The sequence below is a fragment of the Sceloporus occidentalis genome, unplaced genomic scaffold, assembly GCF_023333645.1.
Source record: "Sceloporus occidentalis isolate IW3139 unplaced genomic scaffold, rSceOcc1.0.p SCAF_265, whole genome shotgun sequence".
NCBI classification, from domain to species: domain Eukaryota; kingdom Metazoa; phylum Chordata; class Lepidosauria; order Squamata; family Phrynosomatidae; genus Sceloporus; species Sceloporus occidentalis.
In genome coordinates this window covers 141,214-166,787 of record NW_028317245.1, presented here as the reverse complement: position 1 = coordinate 166,787, position 25,574 = coordinate 141,214, and the positions used below count along the sequence as shown (strand labels likewise).

Here is a 25,574-nt window from a genome sequence, read left to right as displayed (position 1 = left end):
CCTCTGGGGCCTGTGGGGTCACAGCTGTTGTAGAGAGAGACTGGAGGGGCTGCCAGCACCTGGGTGGCACGAATCAGCCAATTGTACATGCTCAGGGACACATGGACAGGTGGGTGGGTTACAGTTGCCTGACCCACCACCACCCAGGAGCAGGCAGAGGCCCCTTGTTGTAGTGGGTGCTGGGTAGGAGAAGAGGGAACAGCCCCAGGCAGAAACTCCCGAGGCTTTGAGGCAGCCCTGAAAGGCTCTAGGCAGTGGCCAGCCATGCTTAGTCATCTTCAGATACAAATGTGGGCTGAGAAGCCCCTTAGATGAGATGAGCAGAGAGGGCAGGAACTGCTTTAGCACAGAGGAAGGGAAAGGACAGACCCCGATTCCCATTTCACATCCTCCAAATCCCTCAAGTTAAAAAAGAGAGAGAGAGGCAAACAAGTCCCAGGCATCACAAAAGGTAGTTTGGTTAGATTTAGCTCCCCACTCCCACCTTAAAAGAGTCAATTTTCAGCTGAAGCCAGATTCAGAATCACAGAGTTGGAAGAGAATACAAGGGCCATCCAGTCCAATCCCTTGCCATGCAGGAACTCTCAACCAAAGCATCCCTGTCAGATGGCCATCAAGCCTCTGGAATAAACTCTTCTAGAGCATGGCCACAATGCCTGAAAAACCCACAAACAACTATGGATGCCGGCTATAAAAGCCTTCGACTTCACATTGACTTCACATCCAGCCTCTGTTTAAAAACCTACGAAGACTCCACCAAAATCTCTGAGGAAGGAGTGTGTTCCACTGTCAAACAGCCTTTACTGTCAGGATGTTCCTCCTAATGTTGACTGAATTCAGCTTCTCCTACACCAAATATGCATTCTTGTGCCTCTCCCATCCCCAACACACGCTGGGAGGTTGTGGGAGAGAAAATGCCTCCCCCACTTGAGCACCACTCTTCTCACTCAGAAAGCCACAGACCATTTGAAAGGAAGAATGTGTGCATTTGTGGGGTGCAGTGAGAGAGTCCTTTCCTTTCTGCTACCAGGCAGGGAGCCTGTGCTTAATGCCTGGGGCCCTCCCTCCCAACAAGGCACAAAAGGGAAGTCCTGCACAGCAGAGGCAGTCACTTTATTCACAAAATGGTCTAAGAGCACCAACAGTAAAAGAGTCTCGCAACAACCCACCCCAAAATGCAGGTGCAACACTACGGCTGCAGCTATGAGTCCCCTCAGTCTCCATTCCAGTTGTTGGGTAGGGAGACACCAATGATGAAGAAAGTGGCCAGGATGCAGAGGGAAAAGAGGAAGGCCATTCCCAGGACAACATGGAGGGCGGTGGTGACGCCAAAGGCAAAGAGGAAGAGGGTGCGCTGGCAGAAGCTCTGGCTTCCCACTGCTTCGTAGTCTGGAGGATAGATTGAGTAGACCCACACGCTGCCTGCAGAGAACAGAGAAGGAGGAGGAGAGGTTGGCAAAAATGCAGCTGCAGGTGGAAGCCCAGTGCTCAGGTAGTGAGAGCCTTTGGCCCATCCAGCTTCTGCCATGCCTGGAGATGGGCTGGGAGGGGCTCACAGGCCTTGGGTGTGGAGGCACCTTCCCCATGGTGGGAATGGTGATAATAATAATAATAATAATAATAATATTTATTTGTATACCGCCCTCTGGCAAACCAATCCGGGCGGTTAACAACAGTAAAATATAAAATATCACAATTAAAAACACTTTATCCCTCCCCCCCTTAAGACAGTATTAAATAGTATAACATATTAAAAATACAATATCAAGGATAAAAACAGCAATTAAAACTAAAAACCCTGATATCCCTGTTGATCCTCAACCATCACTAAGATGGGGCCACGGGAGGAATGAGGGAATCAGGGAACCTGGGCCGGGATGGTTAATCTGGAAAGGCCTGCCGGAAGAGATCCGTCTTGACTGCTTTTTTAAAGCTGTCTAATGATGTTATCTGACGGATCTCATCTGGCAGGTCGTTCCAGAGTTTGGGGGCGACAGCAGAGAACGCCCTCTGGGAGGTTGCCGCAAGCCTAGATTTTAGAGGCTGCAGTAAGTTCCTCCCAGAGGACCGGAGAGCGCGGGGAGGATTGTACGGGAGGAGGCGGTCTCTAAGATAGTTTGGACCCAAGCCATTTAGGGCTTTAAAGGTGATAACCAACACCTTGTACTGGGCCCGGAAGCTGATAGGCAGCCAGTGGAGGGACCTCAAAACCGGAGTAATGTGGTCCCTCCTAGATGTACCTGACACAAGCCTGGCTGCCATGTTTTGAACCAGCTGTAATTTCCGAGTCAAGCACAGGGGTAGCCCCATGTAGAGTGCATTACAGAAGTCAAGGCGTGAGGTTACCAGCACGTGCACAACAGTCTCGAGATCCCTTACTTCCAGAAAAGGGCGCAGCTGGCGTATCAGCCGAAGCTGATAACAGGCACTCCTGACCGTCGCATTTACCTGATTTGTCATCAGGAGCGACGAGTCAAGGAGCACCCCCAGACTGCGAACACAGTCGCTGGAGGAGAGTGTGACCCCATCCAGGACTGGAGGTTGCAACCCAATTCTTGGTTTCGGGGCCGCTACCATGAGCACCTCCGTCTTGTCTGGATTCAGTTTCAATCTGTTTTTCCTCATCCAGCCCATTACCGCCTGAAGACATTCATTGAGAGAAGAGATGCCATCGGAATTCGAGGCCGACGAACGAGATACGGAGAAATAGATTTGGGTGTCATCAGCGTACTGATAACACCCAGCACCATAACTCCGTATTATCTCACCCAGCGGCTTCATATAGATGTTAAATAACATCGGGGACAAAATAGCCCCCTGAGGAACCCCACAAGTGAGGTACCTCTTACTGGAGCTACAGTCCCCGAGTAGCACCCTCTGAGACCTGCCCGAGAGGAAGGACCGGAACCACTGCAAAGCAGTGCCCCCAATACCTAACCCCTTCAGGCGGTCCAAGAGGATGCCGTGATCTATAGTATCAAAAGCCGCTGAGAGGTCTAAGAGCACCAACAGGGTCACACTCCCCCTGTCAATGCTCAGACGCAGATGATAGTGGTGGTAATGGTGGTGGTGGGAATTTGAACCCAGAGCCAACCAAGGGCTCTAACACTCCTGCCACAGATGCAGGCATTGCTTTGGGACTAGGGTCCCCTGAAGGGCAAAGCCAGCCAGGAGGTTCGGTCTGCAAAAGATAACGTCTGACAGCTCTGGTAATTCCAGGAATTAGCAAAGCATACACAAGGGTGCAGTATAGGCAGTGGGGGATTGCAAGCCAGGGCAGAAGCCCCATCCTTTGCTTGTATCCCAAACTGTTTACTGCAAATCCACCTGTGAAGCCCTCACCCAATCCCACAAATGTGCAGGTGCCTCTGTTCCTCCAAAGGAGGTAGCCAGCCATGCCTCTTGGGGGCATTCATTGCCTTCTCTTCCCCCCTCAAGTTTATGTTGATCCAAGATGGCTACAGCAGGAGTGGGACCTGGGTGGGGGGAGATAATGAGGCACCGGAGAGAGGAAGAGCAATGCGAAAACTGGGAACCCCTGAGGAAGAGCAATGCACAGCGTCCACGCACAGGCCTTTTTTGTGCATGAGGGAAGAGATGCTCTGGAGCATCTGGAAGAGCCCCACTGCAAGAGGGAGAAAAGGAATGCATGCCACCCCAACCTCAGGCAAACATTATTAAAGAGAAATGAAAGACAAGCGAGCTGAGCAGTGAGGGGAAATTCTGCCCTCTTCTTCCTGCTGAGTTAAGGGAGCACAAACAACATCTGCCCTTTCAACTCAGTCTGCAGCAATGGAAGTAAGCTGAGCACAACAAGGAAAGTGGGAGTCAGAAGAAACCAAGAGAATGTAAAAGCAGGTTGAAAAGTGAGGCATAAGTGGATTAAAGGGACTGTCTGAGCCAAATCAGGACAGTTGGAAGGGATGTGGCACCACTGCAGTTTAAGCCTCTGGGTTTGGAAAGATCCCCCTGGGATTCTGGCTGGCAGGAAGAGGTCCCTGGCCTTGGGCTGGTGTTTGTGTTCAACCCATTTAGTGGAGGCAGCTGGGGTCAGGGGGAGAGCGAAGCCAAGGTGTTGGCCAGGATGCTTTGGCCGTGGGAAGTCCTAATGGGAGGGGTACTAACCTTGGGCCTGTGGGATGATGCTGGAAGGAGAAAGCGAGGGGGAGATGGGGGCCAGGGGCCTGATGAGGGACAAAGGCATCCCTCTACCTTGCAGCTAAGCTGTGGCAAGGCAGCTGCGGGCACAAAGGCACTTTGCAAAGGGCCCATCACTCACCCGCAACGAACCAGGCGAAGAAGAAGAGGAAGCAGGTAATCTGCAGAGGGAAGATCAAGATCCTTTGCCACACAGTGCTGGCCCCACAGGGGAGGGAGCCAAGGAGGATTTGGAGGACAGTCAGAGTGCCCAGGATGATCAGGTAGATGGGAAGGAGTGGCTGCCGTGGGCATTGGTCCAAGTAGACTGCTCCTGTGGGGAGAAGAGAACAGGAGGGGATCAGGTGGCTAGAGATCCCTCTTCCCCCAAGTTTTGCACATCTTGCCTGAATCACCCCCAGAGCCTCTGCCATATCCCCCCCCCAAAAAAAAACCTGCCCCTATGGCACTTCAGGGGCCTGTAACCCAGGAGGGAGGCATTGTGGGAGATTTAGGGGGAGCAGTTCTGGGCTACTGGCCTTCAGGCACTTCTCAACTAGGAACAATGGGGCCCGGAACCTGGAAGATAGGGCCATGGAGGCAAGATGGGCAAAGGCATGACACACTGTCACCACTGGGGCTGATGAGCCAATAAAGGAGCTCTGTGTATGTTGGGTCATAGCTCCACCATACCCCCTCCTCCCCCCAAAAAAAGGCCTGCGTAACAGTGGGCAAATGCTTCCCTTCTGCTCCTGATCCCCCCATCCCATTGCATTCCTCCAGTTAGTAGGGAGGGGTCTTCAGCAGCCCAGGCCTGTCCAGTCAATGCCAATGAATGGGGGGCATGTACCCATCCTGAAGAGAGCAAGAGCCAGCCCCCCCCCCCCCCCGATCCCTGGCAGCAGAGAGCTGTGGGTCTGCCTGACTCACCCAGGACGAGGCCAGTGATGGGCAGCACCATCCAGAGGACCTTGCACAGCACTAAAAAGGAAAAGAGAGAGGAGACATTGAGTGGGGTGGGATCCACCCACCACAATGCTTGAGATGACCTGGGAATGACCAGTACTCACCCTGCAAGACAGGGTGGCTGGGGATGTCTTCTATGTCCACCAAGAGGGGTGTGGTGACCATCTCCGGCTGGTGTTCTTCGGACATAGCCGCTGGGTGGAGGGAGGGAATCCAGCGGGGGAAAGGCTGGTGTGGGGAGCAGCCCCGGTCGGCCATCATCATCATCGTCTTCGCTGTCCTCTGCTCTGCCCTCCCTCCAGCAGAGTCTCTGGCTTCAGTGGCCTCTGCTATTTAATAGCCACCTGGGCCCAGCTGGGCCCCACCTGCTCACAGGGGGGAATCATTCAATGGCTGCCACCCCACCTCACTTTGGCTGTGCAGGGTCAGGGCCACGAAACATGGAGAGGAAGGCTGGGGGACAAGTGGGATTTCTTTCCTCCTGGTTCCTCCTGGCTCTCCTGCTCAGAGGGACACGCTCCACCTTCACCCAGGGAGGAGGGCAGGAAGGCTGGGGTGGAGGGCTTTTCTGGGGCAGGAGCTGAGAGAGAAATCAGGCTGGCTTTGTGCCTAACCTGGAGGGGTCTCGGGGAATTTCTTGGGGGGATGCTTGCTCTTCTCTGGCATGGTGCTTCTCTGGGGTGGGGGTTCCTCAATGGCAAGGGTGATGTACTCTGCACATGCTCAGGTGTCTACCCTTGGCCTTCTCATTTCTGCTTCAGCTGCAGCTGTGCAGAACCTGGCTTCTGAGTAAGTCCAGTGCTTTAAGGGCACCAGCTGCTGCGTTGCTTGGGGCCTAGATCCAGGCCTTTCCACTACAGTACTCTGCACTTCTAGGCTCTTGTGGTGGGGTGCAGCCCCTTCTCTTTTGCAGACCTATGAGATGGAAAAGCAGCCCCAGGGAACCCAAATGCTGCCCCACATGAGCTGAGAGAGCCACTTGGAGAGGGGATGGGGGCCAGCACACTCTGCCTACAAGGAAGCTTGAGGGCTTTTGGCCATCTCCACATGCACTGGGTCTGGAAATGCTTCCCCCACCCACCTGAGCAGAAGGATGACTGCAATGGGGGACAACAGCAGTGCCTGCAGGGGCTGCCCCCCACCCTTTGCAGGTGTTCTAGTGTGTATCTGGAGATTTTGGTAAGGTTGCAATGAGAGAATGTAATGGAATTGCACCAGAAAAATTCACATAAAAGCACGATGAAAACAAAAGGAGGCTGAGAAAGAGCCCCCGAGGCACCCCTGAACAGGCCACCCAGGGCCTGACCCTGCACTGCCCACCACCTGAGCCAGGGAAGGCTGGTCCTGCTCAAAGGGCAGGGGGTCTGGTGGGCCAAAGGGGTCAGCAGAAGCATCCAGAGACCCCATGGCTATGGGGCCAGACTCAGTTCTGCCAAGAGGCAGGACAGCCCTGACCATGCCTTGGAGCTCTGCCCCCCTCCTGTAGGCGATGGCACTCTGGCTGCACTGGGGCCACGGTCACTATTCGGTTCCTGCCAGGGTGATTTGGCAACCTGCGCATCACATGTTGGATCTGAGCTGGCTCTCGTGTGGCAGTGTGCAACAACTGTGACAAGATGACACTCTTTGTGTGCTCATAAGCTCTCATGCTCTCTCATATGCATTGGTTGACACCCTTGCCCCAACTTAGCCAGACCCTCCTCTGTTGCTTGGCAAATCGACACCCTTCTTGCTCCAAAGAGGCACCCCATGGTAGAAGAATATCCTGGGTGGAGTACAGGCATTTCAGTGGTGCCCAGGAAATGCCCTCTTTGGGTCCGGCAGCAAGAGATGACCTTCGGCCACCCAGCAGGAGAGAGATGGCACTTCTGGGGTGGCAGAAGCAGGAAATGGTGGAGTTTGCTGGGGCGGGGGAGGCTCTAGGTAAGGGCCTGGCTCTGGGCTGACCGAGACGGAGGGAGGGGTCAGTGGATCCAACTCTGCATCCCCTTATGTTGAGGTGGCAGGACCTCCCCCCTCCCCTCCCAAGGGGCTCCAGGAACAGGGTCGCACCCCAAGGGGAACCCACTGATCCCAGGAAGCAAGCCAAGGCCCACACTGCAGGGACTGCATGAAGTGGAGGGTTTGCAGAAGGAGAGACCCCCAAAACAGAGCCTAGGGATTTGTCCCCAGGGAAGCCATTTGACTACCGCTAGCACACCACCCCGGCCCCAATCCACCTCCAACCCACCAAGGAGGAGAGGCCTCCTCACTTCCGTCCCGCTGGTGTCATCCAGTCCTGCCAGGGCTGAAGGAGCCAAAAAGATCTCTGCAGTCCAGGCAGCCCTTGCCAACAGTTGCTCAGTTTGGGTCTCTTATCATCAGGCGTGGCGGAAGCATGAATCATGGCCAAGAGCACTCAGAGAAGGAAAAAGAAGCCACACTCAGGGTTGGGGAGATATTTTATTGCCAGCAGGGCTTCCGTGCTGATATGCAGCTGGAAGGGAGCAGTGGCAATGGGGGTCAGGCATAGGAACCCATGGAGAGTAGGGGTCCTCTCAGCTGCAAAGGGCAGAGGGATCTCCTGCAAGGGCGGCAGGTATCAGAGGAGGAAGTAGTCTTTCACAAGTCTTAGTTGTAGGTTTCCTGGAGGAAAGACAGAAACCAAAGATGACACAGGAGTTGGGGAGAAAGGGGTGAAGGGGCCCAGCCCATGAAGGTTGCCAGTGTGGGGAGGGGGCACCTCTCTCCCCCTCTTCGGAGGCCTGGCACAGATGATGGGGGAGGGGTCCTCCCTGCCCTCTGAACATGCTCAGAGGCACCACCCACTCCAGTAATGCACAGGCTCAAAGGTCCAGCTCCTTCTGCCCACCAGGACCCAGATGCTCTGTGGCGATCTGCATGGAATCACAGTCCAAGCCCTCCCTGTGGCAGATGGTTATCCAGCCTGTGTTTAAAGACCTCCAAAGGAGGAGACGCCACCACTCTCCAAGGAAGGAGTGTTTTCCAAGGCCACAACCCCCTCAGGCTGTCCTGCAGCAGGCAAGGGCACTTGTACTTGGGTCTGTTTGGGGGTCTCACCAGGGTCTTCTCCTCGCGGCAGGTCCCACAGACACAGCCAAAGAGGCCATTGAAGATTTGGACAAGGCAGAGGCCCAGCTCTGCCAGCCCAGCGCCCAGGATGAGAGAGAAGAGGACCACGTTGAACAAGATGACCCTTGGGGGGTCCTTGCAGATGTCCCACATTTCCGCATTGAAGAGGTAGCTCTCCTTGCTGGCACAGAGGAGAGAGAAAATGGTTGGGGGGCAGGATGGGACCACGAGGGGCCATCTAGCACTCATCCGCTCTGCCCCCCTTGCCCTCAGCATCCACTGAGCTGGCATAGACGTCTGGCAAAGGGGTGTGTTTGCAAGGGGAGAGGAGCCCCCTATCTTGGGACCCCCAGGCCACCCCCCTCCATGTCAAGTACAGCCTTGGCAGCAGGCACATTACAAGTATTTCTCTGAAGGACCCCAGTGCCCCCAAGCCATGCTGAGTCGGTTATTGGGACTGAAGGACTTGCTGTTGTGTGGGATGGGCCCAGATCCCAGGGAGGCCTGAGCTGCTGGCAAGGCTTACTAATGGACCATTCTGGTGGGTTTCTCCCTTTGCTTTCAAGGAACATTTGCCACTCTGCATGTGCATCTGTGAACTGCCTTCTCATGGCAGAGTAGCAGAGTGAAGCAAACCCTTAAATGAAAACACATATGTCCCTCTGAAGGGAAACACAAGGGAGAAGAGTACCCCCAAGTGACCCAGGGCAAATGCTAGGTAAGCCCCTCTTGGGGGACTGTAACTCAGGGTCCATCCACCTGCAAGTCCAGACTACCTCTAGAAACCCACTGGGTGGTCTATGGCCCTGCTGCTTTTCCTCCCATCCTATCTCCCTGGGAGATACAACGGGGCTCTTTCTTAGCCACGAAGACGTGATCCAAAACAGCACTGGCAATCATATTTCTGGAGGGTGGGCAACCCCTTTGTGGCTAGATTGTTGGCTAATAGCCCAGGGTAAAGGGTTGATGGTATATCTATATGACAGGAGACAGCATGACCCAGGAGGAAGCAGAGGAAGAACGTGCGGCCATCAGATGATTGTTCTGCTCAAAAACTGGCAGATCAGCTGATCTTTTGCCTCTCTGGCCACTGGGTCTCTTCTTGGTCCCCAGCAATACTCAGCTGACTTGTAAATCATAGAATCATAGAGTTGGAAGAGACCAGAAGGGCCATCCAATCCAACTCCCTGCCATGCAGGAACTCTCAATCAAAGCATCCCTGACAGATGGCCATCCAGCCTCTGCTTTAAAGACCTCCAAGGAAGGAGACTCCACCAAAAGCTCCGAGGAAGGAGTGTGTTCCTCTGTCAAACAGCCCTTACTCTCAGGAAGTTCCTCCTAATGTTGAGCTGGAATCTCTTTTCCTGGAGCTTGCATCCATTGCTCCATTGGGTCCTATTCTCTGGAGCAGCAGAAAACAAGCTTGCTCTCTCCTCAATATGACATCCCTTCAAGTATTTAAACAGGGCTCTCATATTACCTCTTGACCTTCTCTTCTCCAGGCTAAATATCCTCAGCTCCCTGAGTCTCTCCTATAGTGCTTCATGGTTTCCAGGCCCTTCACCATTTTAGTTGGCCTCCTTTGGACACGCTCCAGTTTCTCCACATCCTTTTTAAACGGTGGTGCCCAGAACTGGACACAGGATTATTCCAGGTGAGACTTGACCAAAGGAGAATACAGTGGCACTATTACTTCCCTCGATCGTGACACTATATTTCTATTAATGCAGTCTAGGATCACATTGGCCTTTTTAGCTGTCACATCACACTGTTGACTCATGTTCAACTTGTGGTCTACTTGGACTCCTACATACCTTTTACATGTAGTTTCATTCAGTCATGTGTCCCCCATCATCCTATATCTGTGCATTTCATTTTTCTACCTAAGTGCAGGACCTTACATTTCTCCGTGTTGAAGTTCATTTTGTTAGTTTTGACTGTTTTCTCATCTATTCAGGTCATTTTGAATGTTGACCCTGTCCTCTGGGGTGTTAGCTACTCCTCCTAATTTGGTGTCATCTGTAAATTTGACGAGTATGCCCCAGTTCTGTCATCCAAGTCATTCATAGCCCTGTTTAAATACTTGAAGGGAAGTCATATTGAGGAGGGAGCAAGCTTGTTTTCTGCTGCCCCAAAGACTAGGACCTGAATGGATGCAAGCTCCAGGAAAAGAGATTCCAGCTCAACATTAGGAGCGACTTCCTGAGAGTAAGGGCTGTTCGACAGTGGAACCCACTCCTTCCTTGGAGTGTAGTGGAGTCTCCTTCCTTGGAGGTCTTTAAGCAGAGGCTAGATAGCCATCTGTCAATGGGGATGCTTTGATGGAGAGTTCCTGCATGGCAGGATGGGGTTGGACTGGATGGCCCCTGCAGTCTGTTCCAACTGTATAATTCTATGATAAAGATGTGGAATAGCACTGGGCCCAGGACAGATCCCTGTGGGACCCCACTGGTCACTTCTCCCCAGGTTGAAAAGAGGCCATTGTTGACTAAAGAGATGAAGCAGCCACCTCCTGCATGCTCTCCTCCCAGGGAAACCGGCCACATTGCTCCCCAGCTACATACTGACCAATGAGGGAAAGGTCTTGCTGCCCTGCTGCAGAGCCCTGAAGTGTGGCTCTGAGGGCCACAGAAGCCACCCGCTCAGGCTTCCCAAATTGACCCCTTAATTTGGAGAAGGGGGTCTGAAGATCTGGATTCAACTATTTCACTGAACACACTTGTCACCCGTGGCTTGCAATTTCCTTCTCATTATGTTTTTTTAAAATTCATTCTCTGTGCACTCTTCATTGTTAAGAATAGAAAACTGATTCTGAAATGGGTGACTCCAACAAACCCACACCAAGCTCCCCACGTGGCAGTGCCCCAGAACTCCTTGCAGAGGTTGCCCCCCACTTGTTGCTCCGCACACCTCAAAACAGGCCTAACAGTGACCCCCCCCACAAGAGCCCAGCAAGGTCCTCTTCTGCCCAACCAACCCAGGCAGATGCCTTGCTCACCTCAAAGGCTCCTCGCTGTGCTCAAAGGGGCGGCCCCAATCCAAGTGGGTCCCATTTTGCAGATACTGGCAGCGGGGGCCATGGGCCAGGCCCAGCATGGAGACAACGATGGCGTAAGTGGCCCCCACAGCCCCCACAGCAGCCAAAAGCACTGAGAGAAACATCTGGAAGCAGGCAGGAAGGAGCAAGGGTGAGGAAGGGGATGTGGCCAGATCACACCCCAAGGGAACTGGGGGCACCTTCAGCTCTTCCCCCTGCCAGCGCTATGTCCTCCTGGCAGCACCGCTGGAGCAAGAGGGACAGAGGAGGCTTGGGCCCCTTGAAAGTCAGGACTTTGACACTGGTGACACACTTCCTCCCACTGCCCCCCCCCCCCCCGGCCAGGTGAATAATAGCAGATATGTCAGTTCTCCAAGGCAGCCCAAGCTCACCCCACAGCGGTTTCCACAACATCCATGGCTCCCAGTGGCCTGGATGTGGATGGCTGGGATCAGCACCTGGGGGGACAAAGAACCCATTAGTCCACACTGGAAGGGTTCTCCATGCTCACCCCACCCCACAGCATATCCCAGGCCTACCACTACCATTGCCCAGTTCTTCCTCTCTGTGAGGAGTGTGTGAGTGGCCCACCTCACAGAGCTCTTGTGCAGGCAGATGGGAACGCTCCTCCAGCCAGGCCTTAGAAGAAAAGGGTGCAGATCCTTCCGACTGCCTCAACAGTAAGGCCAATGCCAGTCCTCATCCTCCTTTTCCCCACCTAAAGGCATCGAGTGCCAATGGTTGCAACCAGGAGAGGCTGAATCCCCCCACCGGATCCAGCAGCTGTGCAAGACATGGACTCCTTACCATGACACCCCCTCCAACCAGGCCCCCCAGGTAGAGGACCTCAGGAGTCAGGTGCTGGCCAAAGTCATGGACGTACTCAGTCTTCCAGTCTGGGAAGGCCAGGAGCACATTGGCCACAATGGCAAGCAGGGCAAAAGGCCACAGCGCGGCCCCCACCACCCTGGAGCAGGCCCCTGTGCACATGGTGCGGCAGCAGCGACGGAAGGGACTGGGCTTCTGTGGAGCCAGAGCCAATTTATGGGCAAAGCCTGGTGGGGAGGGTGTGCGTGTGATGTGGGAGAGGAAGCCACAGAGGGGGAGGGGGCCCTTTCCCACCCATCAAAGTGACACCATCACTCTCCTGAGCCTCATAAATGCCACCTTTGCCCGTGCCAATGGGCAATTCAGCTGAACCGATAATGGCTGCAGGGGCAAGGAGCGGCTGGGTATCAGGAGTGTGTGTGTTGCACACTTTAGCCACGGGGGCAAAGAACACCCCTCCATGGGACTCCTTCTGTGTCATGTCTTCTCCTTCTCCTTCTGTGTCATGTCTGTTTAGATTGTAAGCCCGAGGGCAGGGAACCGTCTAACTAAAAAGATTGCATGTACAGCGCTGTGTAAATTTACAGCGCTTCATAAATAAAGGTTAATAATAATAATAATAATAATAATAATAATAAAGGGGTGGGTTCGTTCTGCTGGGGCCAGCTTCCAAAACCTGAGAGGGCTAAAAGATCCACCAAGGCCCCCCACAAAATGCTGCCCAGAGCTGGATCAGAAAGGGGGATCCCAGCCAACCCCTGGGAGGGAGGGAGTCATTTCCTGGCCACTAGAAAGGGTCTCCCCCTCCCTGGTCCCTGTGGGCTCCATTTGAGCTGCAGCCTCCTGGGTGCAGAGCCTCCAGGGGCTGCCAATCTCTTCCCCATGTGAGCTGCCCTTTTCTGCAGAACACAGCCTTCCTTATTTCTGTACCTGGATCTCCAAAACAATTCTCTGTTCTCTTTGCTCCATACCATTTTTAATTGGGACTCTTACTTCAATGGGAACACACAGGAACAAGAGGAAGTCCAGAGCGGCTTCTTTCTCCTCATGGAGACCTCAAAATGAGTCATCTGGAAGGGTCCCCTGCCATGCCTCCTCTGCCTGGCTCCTTCCTGGAGACCCAGAAGGGTGGCCCGTGCCCAGGCACAATGATGTTGGCGATGGCAAGAGCCTGGGTCCGGCTCTGTGCCTGGCGCACAGGGTCTTCGCTGAGGGCCTGCCAGAGCCCCTCATCCCCCTGACACTCAAAAAGGTCCCCGGCCACTAGGACGTCCCCCAGGGCCGTGCCCCTGACCAGCAGGCTGACGTCAGCCTGCGTGTGGCCTGGGGTGGGCAGGACCTCCAGGAGCCCCGCATGGAGAGGATAGGAGTCCCCCTGGCGCAGCCCCGTGCGCAGGTAGCGCCCGTCTGGGAGGCAGACATCCGTCCCCACAATCAGCTCTGCCTGGGGAAAGAGATTGAGGTTGCCTGCGTGGTCCGAGTGGCCGTGAGTGCAGACCAGGTGCCGGACATCCCCAGGGGAGATGCCCCTCTCGGCCAGCCCCGCCAGCAGCCGCTCCCGGCCCCACGGGCCCCCCGTGTCCACCAGGGTCAGGTGTGGCCCCAGGACAAGAGTCACGGTCCCGTCTGCCCGGCTGGATCCGTCCGGCAGCTCCTCCGAGTAGCCCTCCTGCAGCACCAGCACCGCGTAAGGGGAGCCGGGGATCAGCGGCGGCGGCGATGGCCATAGCGAGGCAGGGAGGGGGGCTGCCTCGGAGGGAGGGGGGCCGAGGGCCATCACATCCGTGGCAGAAGCAGGTTGGGGGGCTGGCAGGCCGGACCCTTGGCTGAAGCCGATGGACTGGAGCGCAACGTGGGCCCTGGAAGAGAAAGAAAGGTTGAGATGGATGGGTTTTCAATATTAACGTTCCTACTACAGATTTATATTAATGGCTGCACTGTGGATGCAGAAAGTGGCCTTCTGGGGTCAGGGCTCTGTGTGCGAGAGAATGAGGAAATGGGAGGAACAGCCTCGGAGGGGGAGAAGAGGGAAGGAAGGTTCCAATGAGGCACAAATGTGCTTTAACGTATCTGTTTTGTGCGATGCACTTTGAACCAGCCAATAGAAGACATTGCTAGGGACCTCACTGTTGGAGCTGCCTGTTTGGACATGAGGTGATAGGAGAGCCCTGTTTAAGTATTTGAAGGGATGCCATCTTGAGGAGGGAGCAAGCTTGTTTTCTGCTGCTCCAGAGACTAGGACCCAATGGAGCCATGGATGCAAAAGAGATTGCAGCTCAACATTAGGAAGGACTTCCTGAGAGTCAGGGCTGTTCGACAGAGGAACCAATCCTTCCTCAGAGTGGAGTCTCCCTCCTGGGAGGTCTTCAAAGGGAGGCTGGATGGCCATCTTTCAATGGGGATGCTTTCCTTGGGAGTCCCTGCATGGCAGAAGGGGATCAGGGCCCTTGCTCTAGGACACTAGGACTGCCATCCCTTTGGCCTCGGGGCCTCGGCATTTGGGGCTGGGTTTCCACTGAGGACTTTCGCCGCAGTCCATCTTCTGGGTCCCTTCTTCTCTCTGCACTTAGCGAGAGCGAGGCCAGGCTTGAAGAGCCCTATTTCAAGGCCAGGCGGAGGAGGGGCCCCAGAGGCCCAGGGAGGGCGAATGGCCGGAGAGCCAGGGACTTCGGGGGCCCTGCGTCCGCCACCCGCAGCAGGCCCCAGCCAGGCCTCCCCCGCTTCCCAGCCCAGCGGAGCCCAATGCGGCGGGGCTACCTCTTTCTGGGGGGCGCCGCCGGGGCCCCGAGCCCCTCTCCTTCCCGCTCTCTCTGGGGGCGAGAGAGGGAGACCCGCCTGTCCCAGCCGGACCTCTGCGCAGGCGCAGAAATGGGCCCGTTGTTCCCCGCCGGGACCGGAAGTCCTGCGCAGCGCCTCCGCTCTAGGACCGCCCTCTCGCACTCTCTGGAGGGCCGCGCGCATGCGTAGCAGGGAAGAGAGCTTCCGGGGTGGCGGCCGGCGCTCTGCACATGCTCGGGGGAACCCCTCGCGCGCCATGGCCGAGGAGAGGCGGGCCAAGGCGGCGGGCCAAGGCGGCGGGTCCTCGGGCCCCTTGAGCCTCCTGACGACGCAGCTGCCCGGCGAGTCCATGAAGGCGGTGGCCGAGACGGTGGGCGTCGCGCAGCTGCCCGAGGAGACCTGCCAGCTCCTGGCCGACGAGGTCAGCTACCGCCTCAAGGAGGTCGCCCAGGTCAGCGAAGGGACGGAGGGAGCGGCGGCCCACCTCGCAGGGCGGGCGGGTTGGCAAGGCAGGGGGCAGCGGGGGGCTTTGCGGGGAGAAGGACGGCTGCTTCGCCCTCTCCGCCTGAAGGAGGTCGCCCAGGTGAGCAAAGGGCAGGAGCGGGAGGGAAGGGAGGCCCACCTCGCAGGGAACGCAGGGGACAGCCTGCCTCGCGGGGAGGGAAGGTTGTCAAGGGAGGGCGCCACAGGAGTGGCCCACTTCGCAGGGGGGCAGGGAGGAGGAGGAGGAGGAGGAGGAGGGCTGCTTCGCACTCACCCCTCAAGTGGGTCGCCAGGTCAGCCAAACGGAGGGAGGGGCAGCCCACCTGGCAGGGAATCAGCCTCTGCTGCCCCACAGGACGCGCTGAAGTTCATGCGGATGGGGAAGCGGAGGAACCTGAGCACCGCTGACTTTGACTTCGCCCTCAAGCTGAAGAACGTGGAGGTGAGCTGAAGGCGCGCCTCCTGCCCGCCTCGGGGCTGGCCCTTTGGGCTGCAGGCAGATGGGGGTCAGAGGCCCCGGGGCCGCCTGGCTCTCTGGCCACAAAGCCTTGACCGGGTTCTCTCTCTTCCTCCCTCTGTCCCTCCGGCAGCCACTGTACGGGTTCCATGCCCAGGAGTTCATCCCCTTCCGCTACGCCAGCGGCGGGGGGCGCGAGCTCTACTTCTACGAGGAGAAGGAGGTGGACCTGAGCGACATCATCAACACGCCTCTCCCCCGCGTGCCCCTGGACGTCTGCCTCAAGGGTGAGGCCTGCCTCCCGTCCCCTGTGGGCTCCAAGTACAGCTGGGGCTGGGAGAGGAGTCCCCAGGGGTTGCCCAACACATCGTCCCTGCCCCACTGCCCCCCCGCCCCCCGTGTGCATCCTGACAGCTGTGGCCTGGATCCAGCCAAACAGATCCCTCTGAGCAAAAGGACCCAAACAGACTGGATCTGACACTAGGCTGGTAAATGTCTCCAGAGAGAGAGGCTTGTCTCAGAGCCTTTTGTGGATCCAGGCAAAGCAAGGCCAGTAGCAGGAGAAGAAAAGGGAGCCACAGAGTAAGGCCCATCCTGCGCAGTCCCAACAGGTCTGGCATGCCTTGCAGAGGCAACAGCCCCCTCTTCCTGATGCCCAAGTTGGCAGGGCAGTTGACCAGGTGAGCGAGTGGTTATGATGGAGCACCCATCCTCAGATGGAGAGGGATGCCACAAAGATGCCCTTCTCCCCTGAGCGATTGGGGGTTTGCCTTGACATTCCTAGCTCATCTCCATTGCAGCAATGAGGACTAGCTATCCGTATACTCCAAAAGCGTTTTAACTGTCAAGGCAGCGGTGTATCAGTCACCTGGGCATGGAGGGAGGGCGTTCTGATGGGTATTTCTCTGAGGCACTTGCTCTTTTTTTTTGGTAGCACACTGGCTGAGCATTGAGGGTGTCCAACCTGCCATCCCAGAAAACCCACCACCAGGTGAGTGGCAAGACCCAGTCTCTGTCCAGCTGCCAAGGGTCCTCAAGGTCCTGTGGGTGCCTTTCTTTCTCAGCCAACTCTTCTTGACCATACTCTGCCCCTTTCCCCCCACCAACAGCCCCCAAGGAGCAACAGAAAGTAGAGGCCACGGAGCCCCTGAAAGCCACTAAGCCTGGCCAGGAGGAGGACGGCACCCTCAAGGGCAAAGGGCAGAACGTCGCATCAGCTGATAGCAAAGGTTAGGCACATGGTAGGGATGGATTGGGGTCAGAAGAAGCCAAGACCTCTAATGTTTCTGGCAAAAGTTGGGTGCTGGTGCCTCATTCCACTTGTGTGAGGGAGAGGGAGTGTCTTCCGGATATCAATCTACTTGGGGCGGCTGTGGCATCTTAAAGTCTATCACAAAGAGAGCATGACTTTTTTAAATTGATGGCTGAGCAATGCCTGCTCGGTTCTGGAGCAAGAGACATGTGCGGTGTTTCCGGAGGAAAACTTTTCTTTCCTGTGTTTAGTCTTCTGCGCGCTGCAGCCCTGCACCATGGGAGCCAACTAAACCTTTGCTGGTGTGAGGCAGTGCTTTTCTGCCAAAGTCCCCAGCTCCCTATTTTGCTGTAATTTAATTTGTCACAAGCTACTCTACATTACTGTGGAGCCATATTTTGTACAAGAGAGGCATCGGCCCTGTGGTGCTGGGTGGGGTGCTTCAGGAAGGGTTAGGGTTGCGCCTCCATCTTTCTGCTTGTCTTCTCCCCACCCAGGCAAAGAGAAAAAGGGCCCCCTTTTGGAGGGCGCACCCCTGAAATTGAAGCCACGCAGTATCCATGAGCTCTCAGTGGAGCAGCAGCTGTACTACAAAGAGATCACGGAGGCCTGCGTGGGGTCCTGTGAAGCCAAGCGTGCGGTGAGGGCCCTAGCCTGACCCAAGAGAAGCAGGCATTCCAGAGAGACCCAGCTCTGAGCCCCATGGGGTTATTTGGCTTTGCCTTCAGGGGAGCCTCATGGAGCCCTGTTGACTCTCTGTTTGCATGCCGCCTGTCACAGGAACGTATGGCTGGCCTGCGTTGCCCCCACACTGGGAGGGGAGCACCCCCACTTATCTCTGGGCCTGCCCCATCTCCTTCCCTGGCTGAGACTGGCCCCTGAGCTCAGCCAGCAGGTGGTCCCTTTCACCTCTTTGGCTGGTGTGGAGACTGACACACAAACACCCTTTGCAGGAGGCCCTTCAGAGCATCGCCACTGACCCTGGCCTGTACCAGATGCTGCCACGCTTCAGCACCTTCATCTCAGAAGGGGTAAGGAAGGGACATTTCCAGGAGGCCTGACACACACACACACCCCACTCTTATCTTGTCTCTGAATGCACCAGACATGGAGCCTTTTCTCTGTGAGTGGTTGGAGGGCTGTGGGTCTCCTAAGTGGCTCTGCCCCCAATTCTGAAACCAGTGGGATTCCTGGGTTTGGTTCACCAGTGCGCAATTCAGGACAGAAAAAGTAAGGAACCCAAAAGGTGACGTATGTGTACATCTACCTACTTGGGCATCAGGAGGATGTCTCCTATGATGTCTTTTTCCTGGTCCAAGTGTGGGTGCCAGATTTGCTGGTATACCCAACACCATCGACTGAGGTGGGATGAGGTGAACAGCTGCTGGAAGTGGGGTTCCCTGGCTATGGTGGGTTTGGCCTCCTTGCTAGGTCAGCTCCCAGTGGTGGTGGTGGGGAGTCCTCCAGCCAGCCCTTCTCTAGTTGTCTTGCCCCAAGTCCTGTGGAGAAGGCACTGGTAGAGGTTTGGAAAAGCATTAGCTTTTCCAGTTCTCATGCCAGCTGAGCAGGGAAGCCAAATGAGATAGCCTTTGTGCTGGCCTGCTCCCCCCACCTTCCCCCCAACCTGATTATAGAGAAATGACCAGGAGAGACGTATTCAGCTCTTGGTATTCAGAACAGACATAAGCATTTTAGGCAGGAGCCAGGTGCTTTGCTTGAGGAGTATGAAGCAAACCTCCTCTGTGAACTGTTTGGGGAGTAAGATTGAACAAATGCAGCCAGTAGTTTGTTTCCAGCTTCGTGATCCACATACTTCCAGTTGTATTCCTACTGGCAGGATCCAGAGAATATTGTCCAGGAGGCTGCTATGGTTCAGGGTCTTTGCCACACTAGAGAAATCAGGATGGCAGGGCACTTGCAAGAGCAAACTTCCCAGTGAGATCCTGGCCTCTCAACCAGCAACTATTCCCCTGACTTGGCAGAGTAAGGCCTCCCGATTGCCTTTCCATGAATCCCCCAGGGAGCTGCCATGGCCAAAGGGCATGCCTGTGGTACCCTCATTTCTACACTGTCCTGGCAGAGGCTTGTGATGAAACTGTTTCTGCATGGAAAACAAAGCCAACCCCAGGAAGGCTTCTGCATCCTGGTGAACCTTCTAGTGGACTCCCTCCCTGCCTTCACTTGGTCCCCTTCATGTTGTGTCCTTTCCCCTTACTCCCACAGCACAGCTGGGGGGGGGACTGAGTGAACTGGTGAAGGTCAGAAGGGAAAGGGCAAAATGGAGCAGGGCACCCCTTCACCAGGGCAGAGTGAGACCGGGAAGGGCGAAGGGAGCCACACGGCTGATATGTTGGCTCCATCTCTCTCCTTCCCCACAATCCAGGTGCGTGTCAACGTTGTCCAGAACAACCTCGCTCTCTTGATTTACCTCATGCGGATGGTGAAAGCGCTGATGGACAATCCCACTCTCTACTTGGAGAAATATGTAAGTGAATGGGCGGGTGGGGTCTGTCTTGGGGACGGAGGGAAGGTGCTGCCATGGAGCTTTGCCATAACTGACTGGTTTTACTGTGGGGATCTCCCTCTCTCCTGCTCCCCGGCTGCAGCTCCATGAACTCATCCCAGCAGTCATGACCTGCATCGTCAGCCGCCAGCTCTGCCTGAGGCCCGACGTGGACAACCACTGGGCGCTGCGGGATTTTGCCGCCCGCCTCATTGCCCAGATCTGCAAGAACTTCAGCACCACCACCAACAACATCCAGTCTCGAATCACCAAAACCTTCACCAAGGTGAGGGCCATGGGCCCCGGGCAGGGACTAGTGTGGGAGCCCCCCTCTTACCTTCTTTCCCCTTTCCTTCCCTCAGAGCTGGGTGGATGAGAAGACACCATGGACCACGCGCTACGGATCCATTGCAGGGCTGGCTGAGCTTGGACATGATGTGAGTATTGGAAGAAGGCTCTGTGGCATGCTGGGAAGCCCTGAGGGAGCAGCCTGAGTCTCTGTCCCCCCTTCACCTGCCGCCACCTGAGGTCTCTTCCCACCTTCCAGGTGATCAAGACACTGATTCTGCCACGGCTGCAGGTGGAAGGGGAGCGTGTCCGTTCTGTGCTGGAGGGCCCCGTGGTCAGCAACATTGACAAGATTGGGGCTGACCACGTCCAGAGTCTCCTTCTGGTGAGGGAGATGCTTGTCTTTCTTTAGGGAGAGGTCAGAAGGGGGAGCCTGGGTAAATCACTCACCTTTGTGACACAGCTGAGGTGTGTAAGTATTCCAGGATTTGTCAAGAAAGGCATCAGAGTCCTGTTTTCTTCTGCAGGAGTAGAAAAAAAATGGATTGCAGCAAATTGCCAATTGGGGAGTCTTCTGCCCACCCATTTGCTCTCTGACACTCACTGGTCTGCCCCCTTTTCTCCGTTTCCCCATAGAAACACTGTGCTCCTGTCTTGGCAAAGCTGCGCCCACCACCCGACAACCAGGAAGCCTATCGCTCAGAGTATGGGGCGCTGGGCACTCTTCTCTGTACCCATGTGGTTAAGGCCAGGGCTCAGGCTGCCATGCAGGCCCAGCAGGTCAACCGCACCACCCTGACCATCACCCAGGTAAGGTCAGATCAAGGGAGGACCCACCCAGTGTATGATTTCCCTCGGGACTGAGCGCTCTTCCGGTCCATTCTTCCCTCTTGTGGAGAGCACCCTTTCCTCCTCCTGGTCCTCTGGGTCTCACTCACCCTTGGCCCTCTTTCTCTTGTGCCAGCCGCGTCCGACGCTGACGCTCTCCCAGGCTCCCCAGGGGGGCAGTAATGCCTCGCGTGCTCCCAGCATCCTCAAGATGCCCAGCTCCATCACGCTGCCTGTGCAGACTCTTGTCACAGCCCGGCCGGCCACCCCTACTCAGCCCTCTCCGCCGCCGACCAAGTTCATCGTCATGTCCTCTGCCTCGGGCTCCTCCACCTCCCAGCAGGTAGGTATCTTGGGGGGGGGATCATGGGGGTGGGTGGGTGCTGCTCAAAGGGGCGCCCCTTCAGACAGTTCTGTGACAGTGCCCTGTGTATTGCGCTCCTTCCACAGGTGATCACACTCAGCGGGGGGCCCGCCAGCACCTCCACCTCCCCCGTCACCACCACCGTCCCCAGCACACAGCCCCTGGTGAAGCTGGTCTCAGGGGGGCAGGTGGCCCCCAGCCCCCCCGTCTCAGGAAGTGTCCAGAAGTACATTGTGGTCTCTCTGCCTCCGGCTGCGGAGGGCAAAGGGGCTGGGGGCAGTGGTGGCGGCGGCGCCCAGCTCTCCCCTTCTTCTTCTTCCTCCTCGGCTTCCACTCCACCCAGCCTGGGCTTCTCTGGGGGGGCCGTCAAGCAAGAGCAGAGTGACAGCCCCCAGCCCCCCGGGAGCAGCAGCAGCACCGCCTTGGCCACGGCCTTCCTCACCAAAGCCAATGGGGGGGCACAGGGGGGGGCAGTGCCTGAGTCCCCGCAGCCCTCCCTGTGAGCCCCCTGGGACTCAGCTGCATAACTGAATTGGGGGAGTGGGGCACAGCCAGCTGACCCCCCCCCCAGCAGAGGCACTCTGTTGCCATATGCCTCCTCCCCTCCTGTGGGCTGCCTGCTCTTTCCCCTCCTTGGGGGAGGGGGGCACCCTCCAAAGATGAAGGTGCAGTTCCTAAGTTTTACCTATCTGTCTGTTTCCTTGGGGGGGGCATTGCTACCTGAGGCAACATCCAACAACTGTGAGGAAGTGGGATGGGGAGGGGAGAAGGGGCTGCTGGGGTTGTGCAGAAGAGATGCTTGGACCCCCCCCCCCATGCAGGGTACAGCTGTAAATAAGGGGCCCTGTGGGATCCAATAAAGTTGGCTTGACCACCCTTCTTCTGTTTCTGTGTTTGTATAAAAGTGGCTTCTTCTTCGTGGTCTCTGCGAATCATAGAAATGGGTTTCACTGCGCCTGCGCAGTGCTGTTCGGAAACTTCTGGAATCACTAGGCAAAGTTTACTTTGCAACATATAGAAACTTTTTAGCGGTAACCGCCCACCCGTTATAAGGCCCCTGCGTTCCCGCTCTTTCCCCAGTTCCTTTTTTCCACCGCGCTAGCTGCTTCAGGGAATTTCGCTCGCTTTAGCTTGCAATCGGAATCACTTTCACTTTTGACCTCGGACTGTTCTTGACCATTCTCTTTCTCCTGCCCCTGGTAACTTCGGACTTTCGGCTTGTTGACCTTGTTTTTGGACTCTCCCTTTCACTTTGTCGACTTCGGAAGGATGCCTGCACCCTTCAAGAAGTGTGATGTTTGCAGAGGCAAGGTGCCCATTCAAGATCCGCACTCCTCCTGCCTCCTGTGCCTAGGAAAGGACCACGACCCGAAGGCTTGTCCACTTTGCAAGTCCCTCTCTTCCCAGGCTCGGAAGAATCGTGAGTCCCAGCTGACTTCGGCCATCGCTCAGGGAAAAGTCCAAGAGGGGGGCCCGCATCCATCCTCGGCTGCACCGGCCGCTGCCTCCCCGGGCCAGCGTGTCCAGTGTGGTGTCTGCCCCGCCGATGGCAGAGTCGTCCACCACCACCGATGTAGCCCGTGGTTCGCAAAAACCCAGTGCCACCGACAAGCCCTCCAAGCGCCTCCACAAAACGTTGGGGACTGAGGGTTCCGAGCCCAGGGCGAAGTCCGGGAGGAAGCCGTCCCCGGAGGGCTCGCGTTCGAAGGATCGAGTGGAGGCGGAGGTCCTGACCGTACCGGTCCAATCTTCCAAGGCGTCGTCGAAGGCATCTCGACACGCCTCCAAGCTGCCCGAGACGGGGGCATCCTCGGTGACATCGAGGAAGGCTGCACCGGAGGACAGGGGCAAGACATCTAAGCCTCAGTCCGTGGGAGCCGTTGTCCTGCCTGACAACCCCTTCTTTCCCCCCAAGGATCGGGTTGAGACGCTGCAATCATCAAAGAGGAGGCACTCCAAGGAAGCGGCTGAGGACTCCGCGCCCAAGAAGTTCAAGTCCAGCCGGGACCAGAGTGGGTCGGCGATGTCCTCCAAGGGGAAGGAGCGCGCTTCCCATAAGCCGCGCTCCCCATCCAAGAAGGTTCGCACGCCAGCCTCCTCACATCCAGAGGACTCCTCCGCCTTGCATGCGGCTCCCGTCCTGGACACACCGCTGCCTTCGATGGTGGACTTCGCCCGTGCCGATGCAGGGACAGTCGACCGGAGGCAGTCTCCTCCTCTCTCTCTCCACTCGGATGACGACGATCCGATGGATGAGGACACTGACATGTTCTTCGACTCGGAGACGGGGAGATACTACATGGCAGTGCCGAGGGAGACCGCCTTCCGAGAGTTCACCAGGCTGAACCTGCGTCCTGTGGCCTCTCAGGGAGAGAAGCCCCCGTCGTCGCATGCGACGGCTTCAACATCTGCCCCACAGTGCCCCGCGACAGAGCCGCTAGCCTTGCAGATCCCAACGCGTCCCGCTTCTCGAGTCCGGGTCCTGGATATCCCACTGACGTCAGACACCGACTCGGACGGGGAGCCCTTGCCACCGTCGGGGGACCTTTCGGAGGACGACACCTCCGTCCAGGCGTCCCTGCAGCGGATGCACCATCCTGAGCTGTCTTCTCCAACCAATGATGTGCGTTCGTTCAACGAGCACATCATCAAGATGGCAAGGGCCCTGGACATTGAGCTCTCCTTCCCCGAGGAGGAGGCTCGGGACCCAGTGGAATGTCGGGTGCATGGCCGGGTGCCCACACCACCCTCCATCCCGCTGCTGCCATCCTTGGAGTCCATCGTCTGGAGGTCATGGGATGCGCCAGCCTCCTTGGTAGGATCGTCCCGGAGGATCGAGTCCCTCTACCGCATCTCCCCGTCGAGTTGCTCTTGGTTGGCCGACCACCCTGCGCAGAAGCCATCCACCCAGCGGTCCTATGCCCTGAAGTGGAGGAGGTTTAGCCTCTTCCTTGATCGGAAGGGCTTGTCTCCTGCTCAAGTCTCCACTCCAGTGGTACTGGAGTTCCTGATGGCGCTTTTGGATGAGGGGTTGTGCCTTACATCCATCAAGTGCTATTTGTCTGCAATTTGTTCCAGGTACCAGTTTGAGAGTAGGGCTTCCTTCTTTAGGGACCCCTTGGTGAAGGGGTTCCTGAAGGGTTGTGCCAAGCTGCACCCTCCTGTGTCGGTACCAGCGCCGGCTTGGAGCTTGGAGGCAGTGCTGGCCGCCCTCCAATCCAAGCCCTTTGAACCGATGGCCACAGCGGACTTGAGACTACTGACTTGGAAAACCACTTTTCTTGTGGCCATCACCTTTGCCCGCCGTGTGGGCGAACTCTGTGCCTTGCGGAGGGACCAGCCCTTCCTGAGGTTTCACAAGGACAAGGTGGTCCTCCGGACAGACATTACTTTCTTGCCTAAGGTTGTGTCTGCTTTCCACATGTACCAGGACATTGTGTTGCCTACTCTCGCTTCCAATCCGACTCCGGATGCGGAGCGAAGCCTGCACTCTCTTGATGCTGGCGTTTTACCTGGACAGAACTGCTGCCTCCAGTCGGTCCGAGAGACTTTTCCAATGTTACTCGGAACCGAAGAAGGGGTTGCCTGTGTCTCCGCAGAGGTTCTCCAAATGGGTGGCTGGTACCATCCACCTCTGCTATGAGCTTTTGGGTAAACCTCTCCCTGACAGGGTTCGGTCCCATTCCACAAGGGCAGTTTCAACATCCTCTGCATTCCTGTCGGGGATCCCCTTGAAGGATGTCTGTAAGGCTGCTGTCTGGTCCCAGCCTCTGGCTTTCATAAAGCATTATAGGCTGGACACCAGGGCCATCCGAGACGCAGCTTTCGGGAGGGCTGTGTTGGTCTCAGGGTTGCATTGATTGCACTACTGGTGCTTATTGTTTACAAGGGTTATGTAAATAATGCCACTGTTTTTACATTCTGTTGAATGTTGGTTTGCACAATTCCGATGGGATTGGCCTTGCATGACCTTACATTCCCTTCTCAGGTTTTGCAATGTTATTGCTGTGTTGAGTTTTTGTGTCGGAGCAGCGCGGGGGCCGGCGGTGTGGCCCTGGGGTTGCGGGCTTGGCTCGCCGTCCACCAGGGAAACCGTCCGCAGCCGCCGCCACTGCTCGTCCGGTGGCTTCCCAGTGGCCGCCGCTGCTCCAGTTCCGCAGCTGGCGCTGGAGGGGCACTGCAGGGCCACCCGGCTCCTGGAGGGAGAGAGCAGGGGAGCTGAGGAAGGGCCCCTCGGGTCCAGTGCAGCCTCCGGAGGCCCCCCCGGCCCTGGATGAGTGAGCAGCCGCCCCCACCCAGCCACCCGCGACGCCGGCGGACCTTGGTTGGAGGGCACCCCCCCCCCGGAGATCCTCCAGGGCCTGTGACCAGGAAGGGCCCCCCCCCGCCGCCACCGCCTCGGCTCCGAACTCTTCCGAATGGAAGGCAGACCTGGGGAGAGAGAGGGGGGGGGGGTCCCGGTCGGTGCGCCGTAGTCTCGGAGGCATCAGGCCCGGCTCGTCCTGTGCGCTCGCCGGGGCTCACCAGGGCCACGCAGAGGAAGACCATGGCGCCCAGTTTGAAAGAGAGAGGGGAGTTTGC

At 56.7% G+C, this 25,574-nt stretch overlaps 4 protein-coding genes across 7 annotated transcripts; 1 reads left to right on the top strand and 3 right to left on the bottom strand.

The window, feature by feature from the left end:
• Window positions 1–1,135: 1,135 nt before the first annotated feature.
• Window positions 1,136–7,635, bottom strand: LOC149275784 (transmembrane protein 272-like). The gene is made up of 5 exons (XM_089504318.1): window positions 7,334–7,635; window positions 5,208–5,468; window positions 5,068–5,118; window positions 4,280–4,471; window positions 1,136–1,422 (listed from the first exon to the last, which is right to left on the bottom strand). Exons 2-5 carry the CDS (start codon window positions 5,368–5,370, stop codon window positions 1,214–1,216), a joined length of 615 nt encoding a protein of 204 aa, XP_089360444.1. The 5' UTR covers window positions 5,371–5,468; window positions 7,334–7,635; the 3' UTR covers window positions 1,136–1,213.
• On the bottom strand, window positions 7,631–13,042 carry LOC149275783 (transmembrane 4 L6 family member 5-like). 2 transcript variants are annotated; one of them, XM_089504320.1, is made up of 5 exons: window positions 12,971–13,042; window positions 11,605–11,670; window positions 11,174–11,337; window positions 8,164–8,356; window positions 7,631–7,728 (listed from the first exon to the last, which is right to left on the bottom strand). In XM_089504320.1, exons 1-5 carry the CDS (start codon window positions 13,007–13,009, stop codon window positions 7,714–7,716), a joined length of 477 nt encoding a protein of 158 aa, XP_089360446.1. In that variant the 5' UTR covers window positions 13,010–13,042; the 3' UTR covers window positions 7,631–7,713. The 2 variants fall into 2 exon arrangements, with proteins under 2 accessions (XP_089360446.1, XP_089360445.1); XM_089504319.1 differs by lacking the exon at window positions 12,971–13,042 and adding an exon at window positions 12,020–12,202.
• Window positions 13,043–13,099: 57 nt separating this feature from the next.
• On the bottom strand, window positions 13,100–15,660 carry MBLAC1 (metallo-beta-lactamase domain containing 1). 2 transcript variants are annotated; one of them, XM_089504315.1, is made up of 2 exons: window positions 14,798–14,905; window positions 13,100–13,899 (listed from the first exon to the last, which is right to left on the bottom strand). In XM_089504315.1, exon 2 carries the CDS (start codon window positions 13,815–13,817, stop codon window positions 13,107–13,109), a length of 711 nt encoding a protein of 236 aa, XP_089360441.1. In that variant the 5' UTR covers window positions 13,818–13,899; window positions 14,798–14,905; the 3' UTR covers window positions 13,100–13,106. The 2 variants fall into 2 exon arrangements, with proteins under 2 accessions (XP_089360441.1, XP_089360443.1); XM_089504317.1 differs by lacking the exon at window positions 14,798–14,905 and adding an exon at window positions 15,576–15,660 and having other exon boundaries at window positions 13,104–13,899.
• TAF6 (TATA-box binding protein associated factor 6) lies at window positions 15,017–21,867 on the top strand. Of its 2 annotated transcripts, none has more exons than XM_089504314.1 (14): window positions 15,017–15,239; window positions 15,657–15,743; window positions 15,892–16,045; window positions 16,693–16,749; window positions 16,868–16,987; window positions 17,508–17,650; window positions 17,964–18,041; window positions 19,394–19,495; window positions 19,617–19,799; window positions 19,876–19,950; window positions 20,061–20,186; window positions 20,438–20,611; window positions 20,766–20,972; window positions 21,080–21,867. In XM_089504314.1, exons 1-14 carry the CDS (start codon window positions 15,075–15,077, stop codon window positions 21,494–21,496), a joined length of 2,088 nt encoding a protein of 695 aa, XP_089360440.1. In that variant the 5' UTR covers window positions 15,017–15,074; the 3' UTR covers window positions 21,497–21,867. The 2 variants fall into 2 exon arrangements, with proteins under 2 accessions (XP_089360440.1, XP_089360439.1); XM_089504313.1 differs by having other exon boundaries at window positions 15,017–15,269.
• Window positions 21,868–25,574: the final 3,707 nt, after the last annotated feature.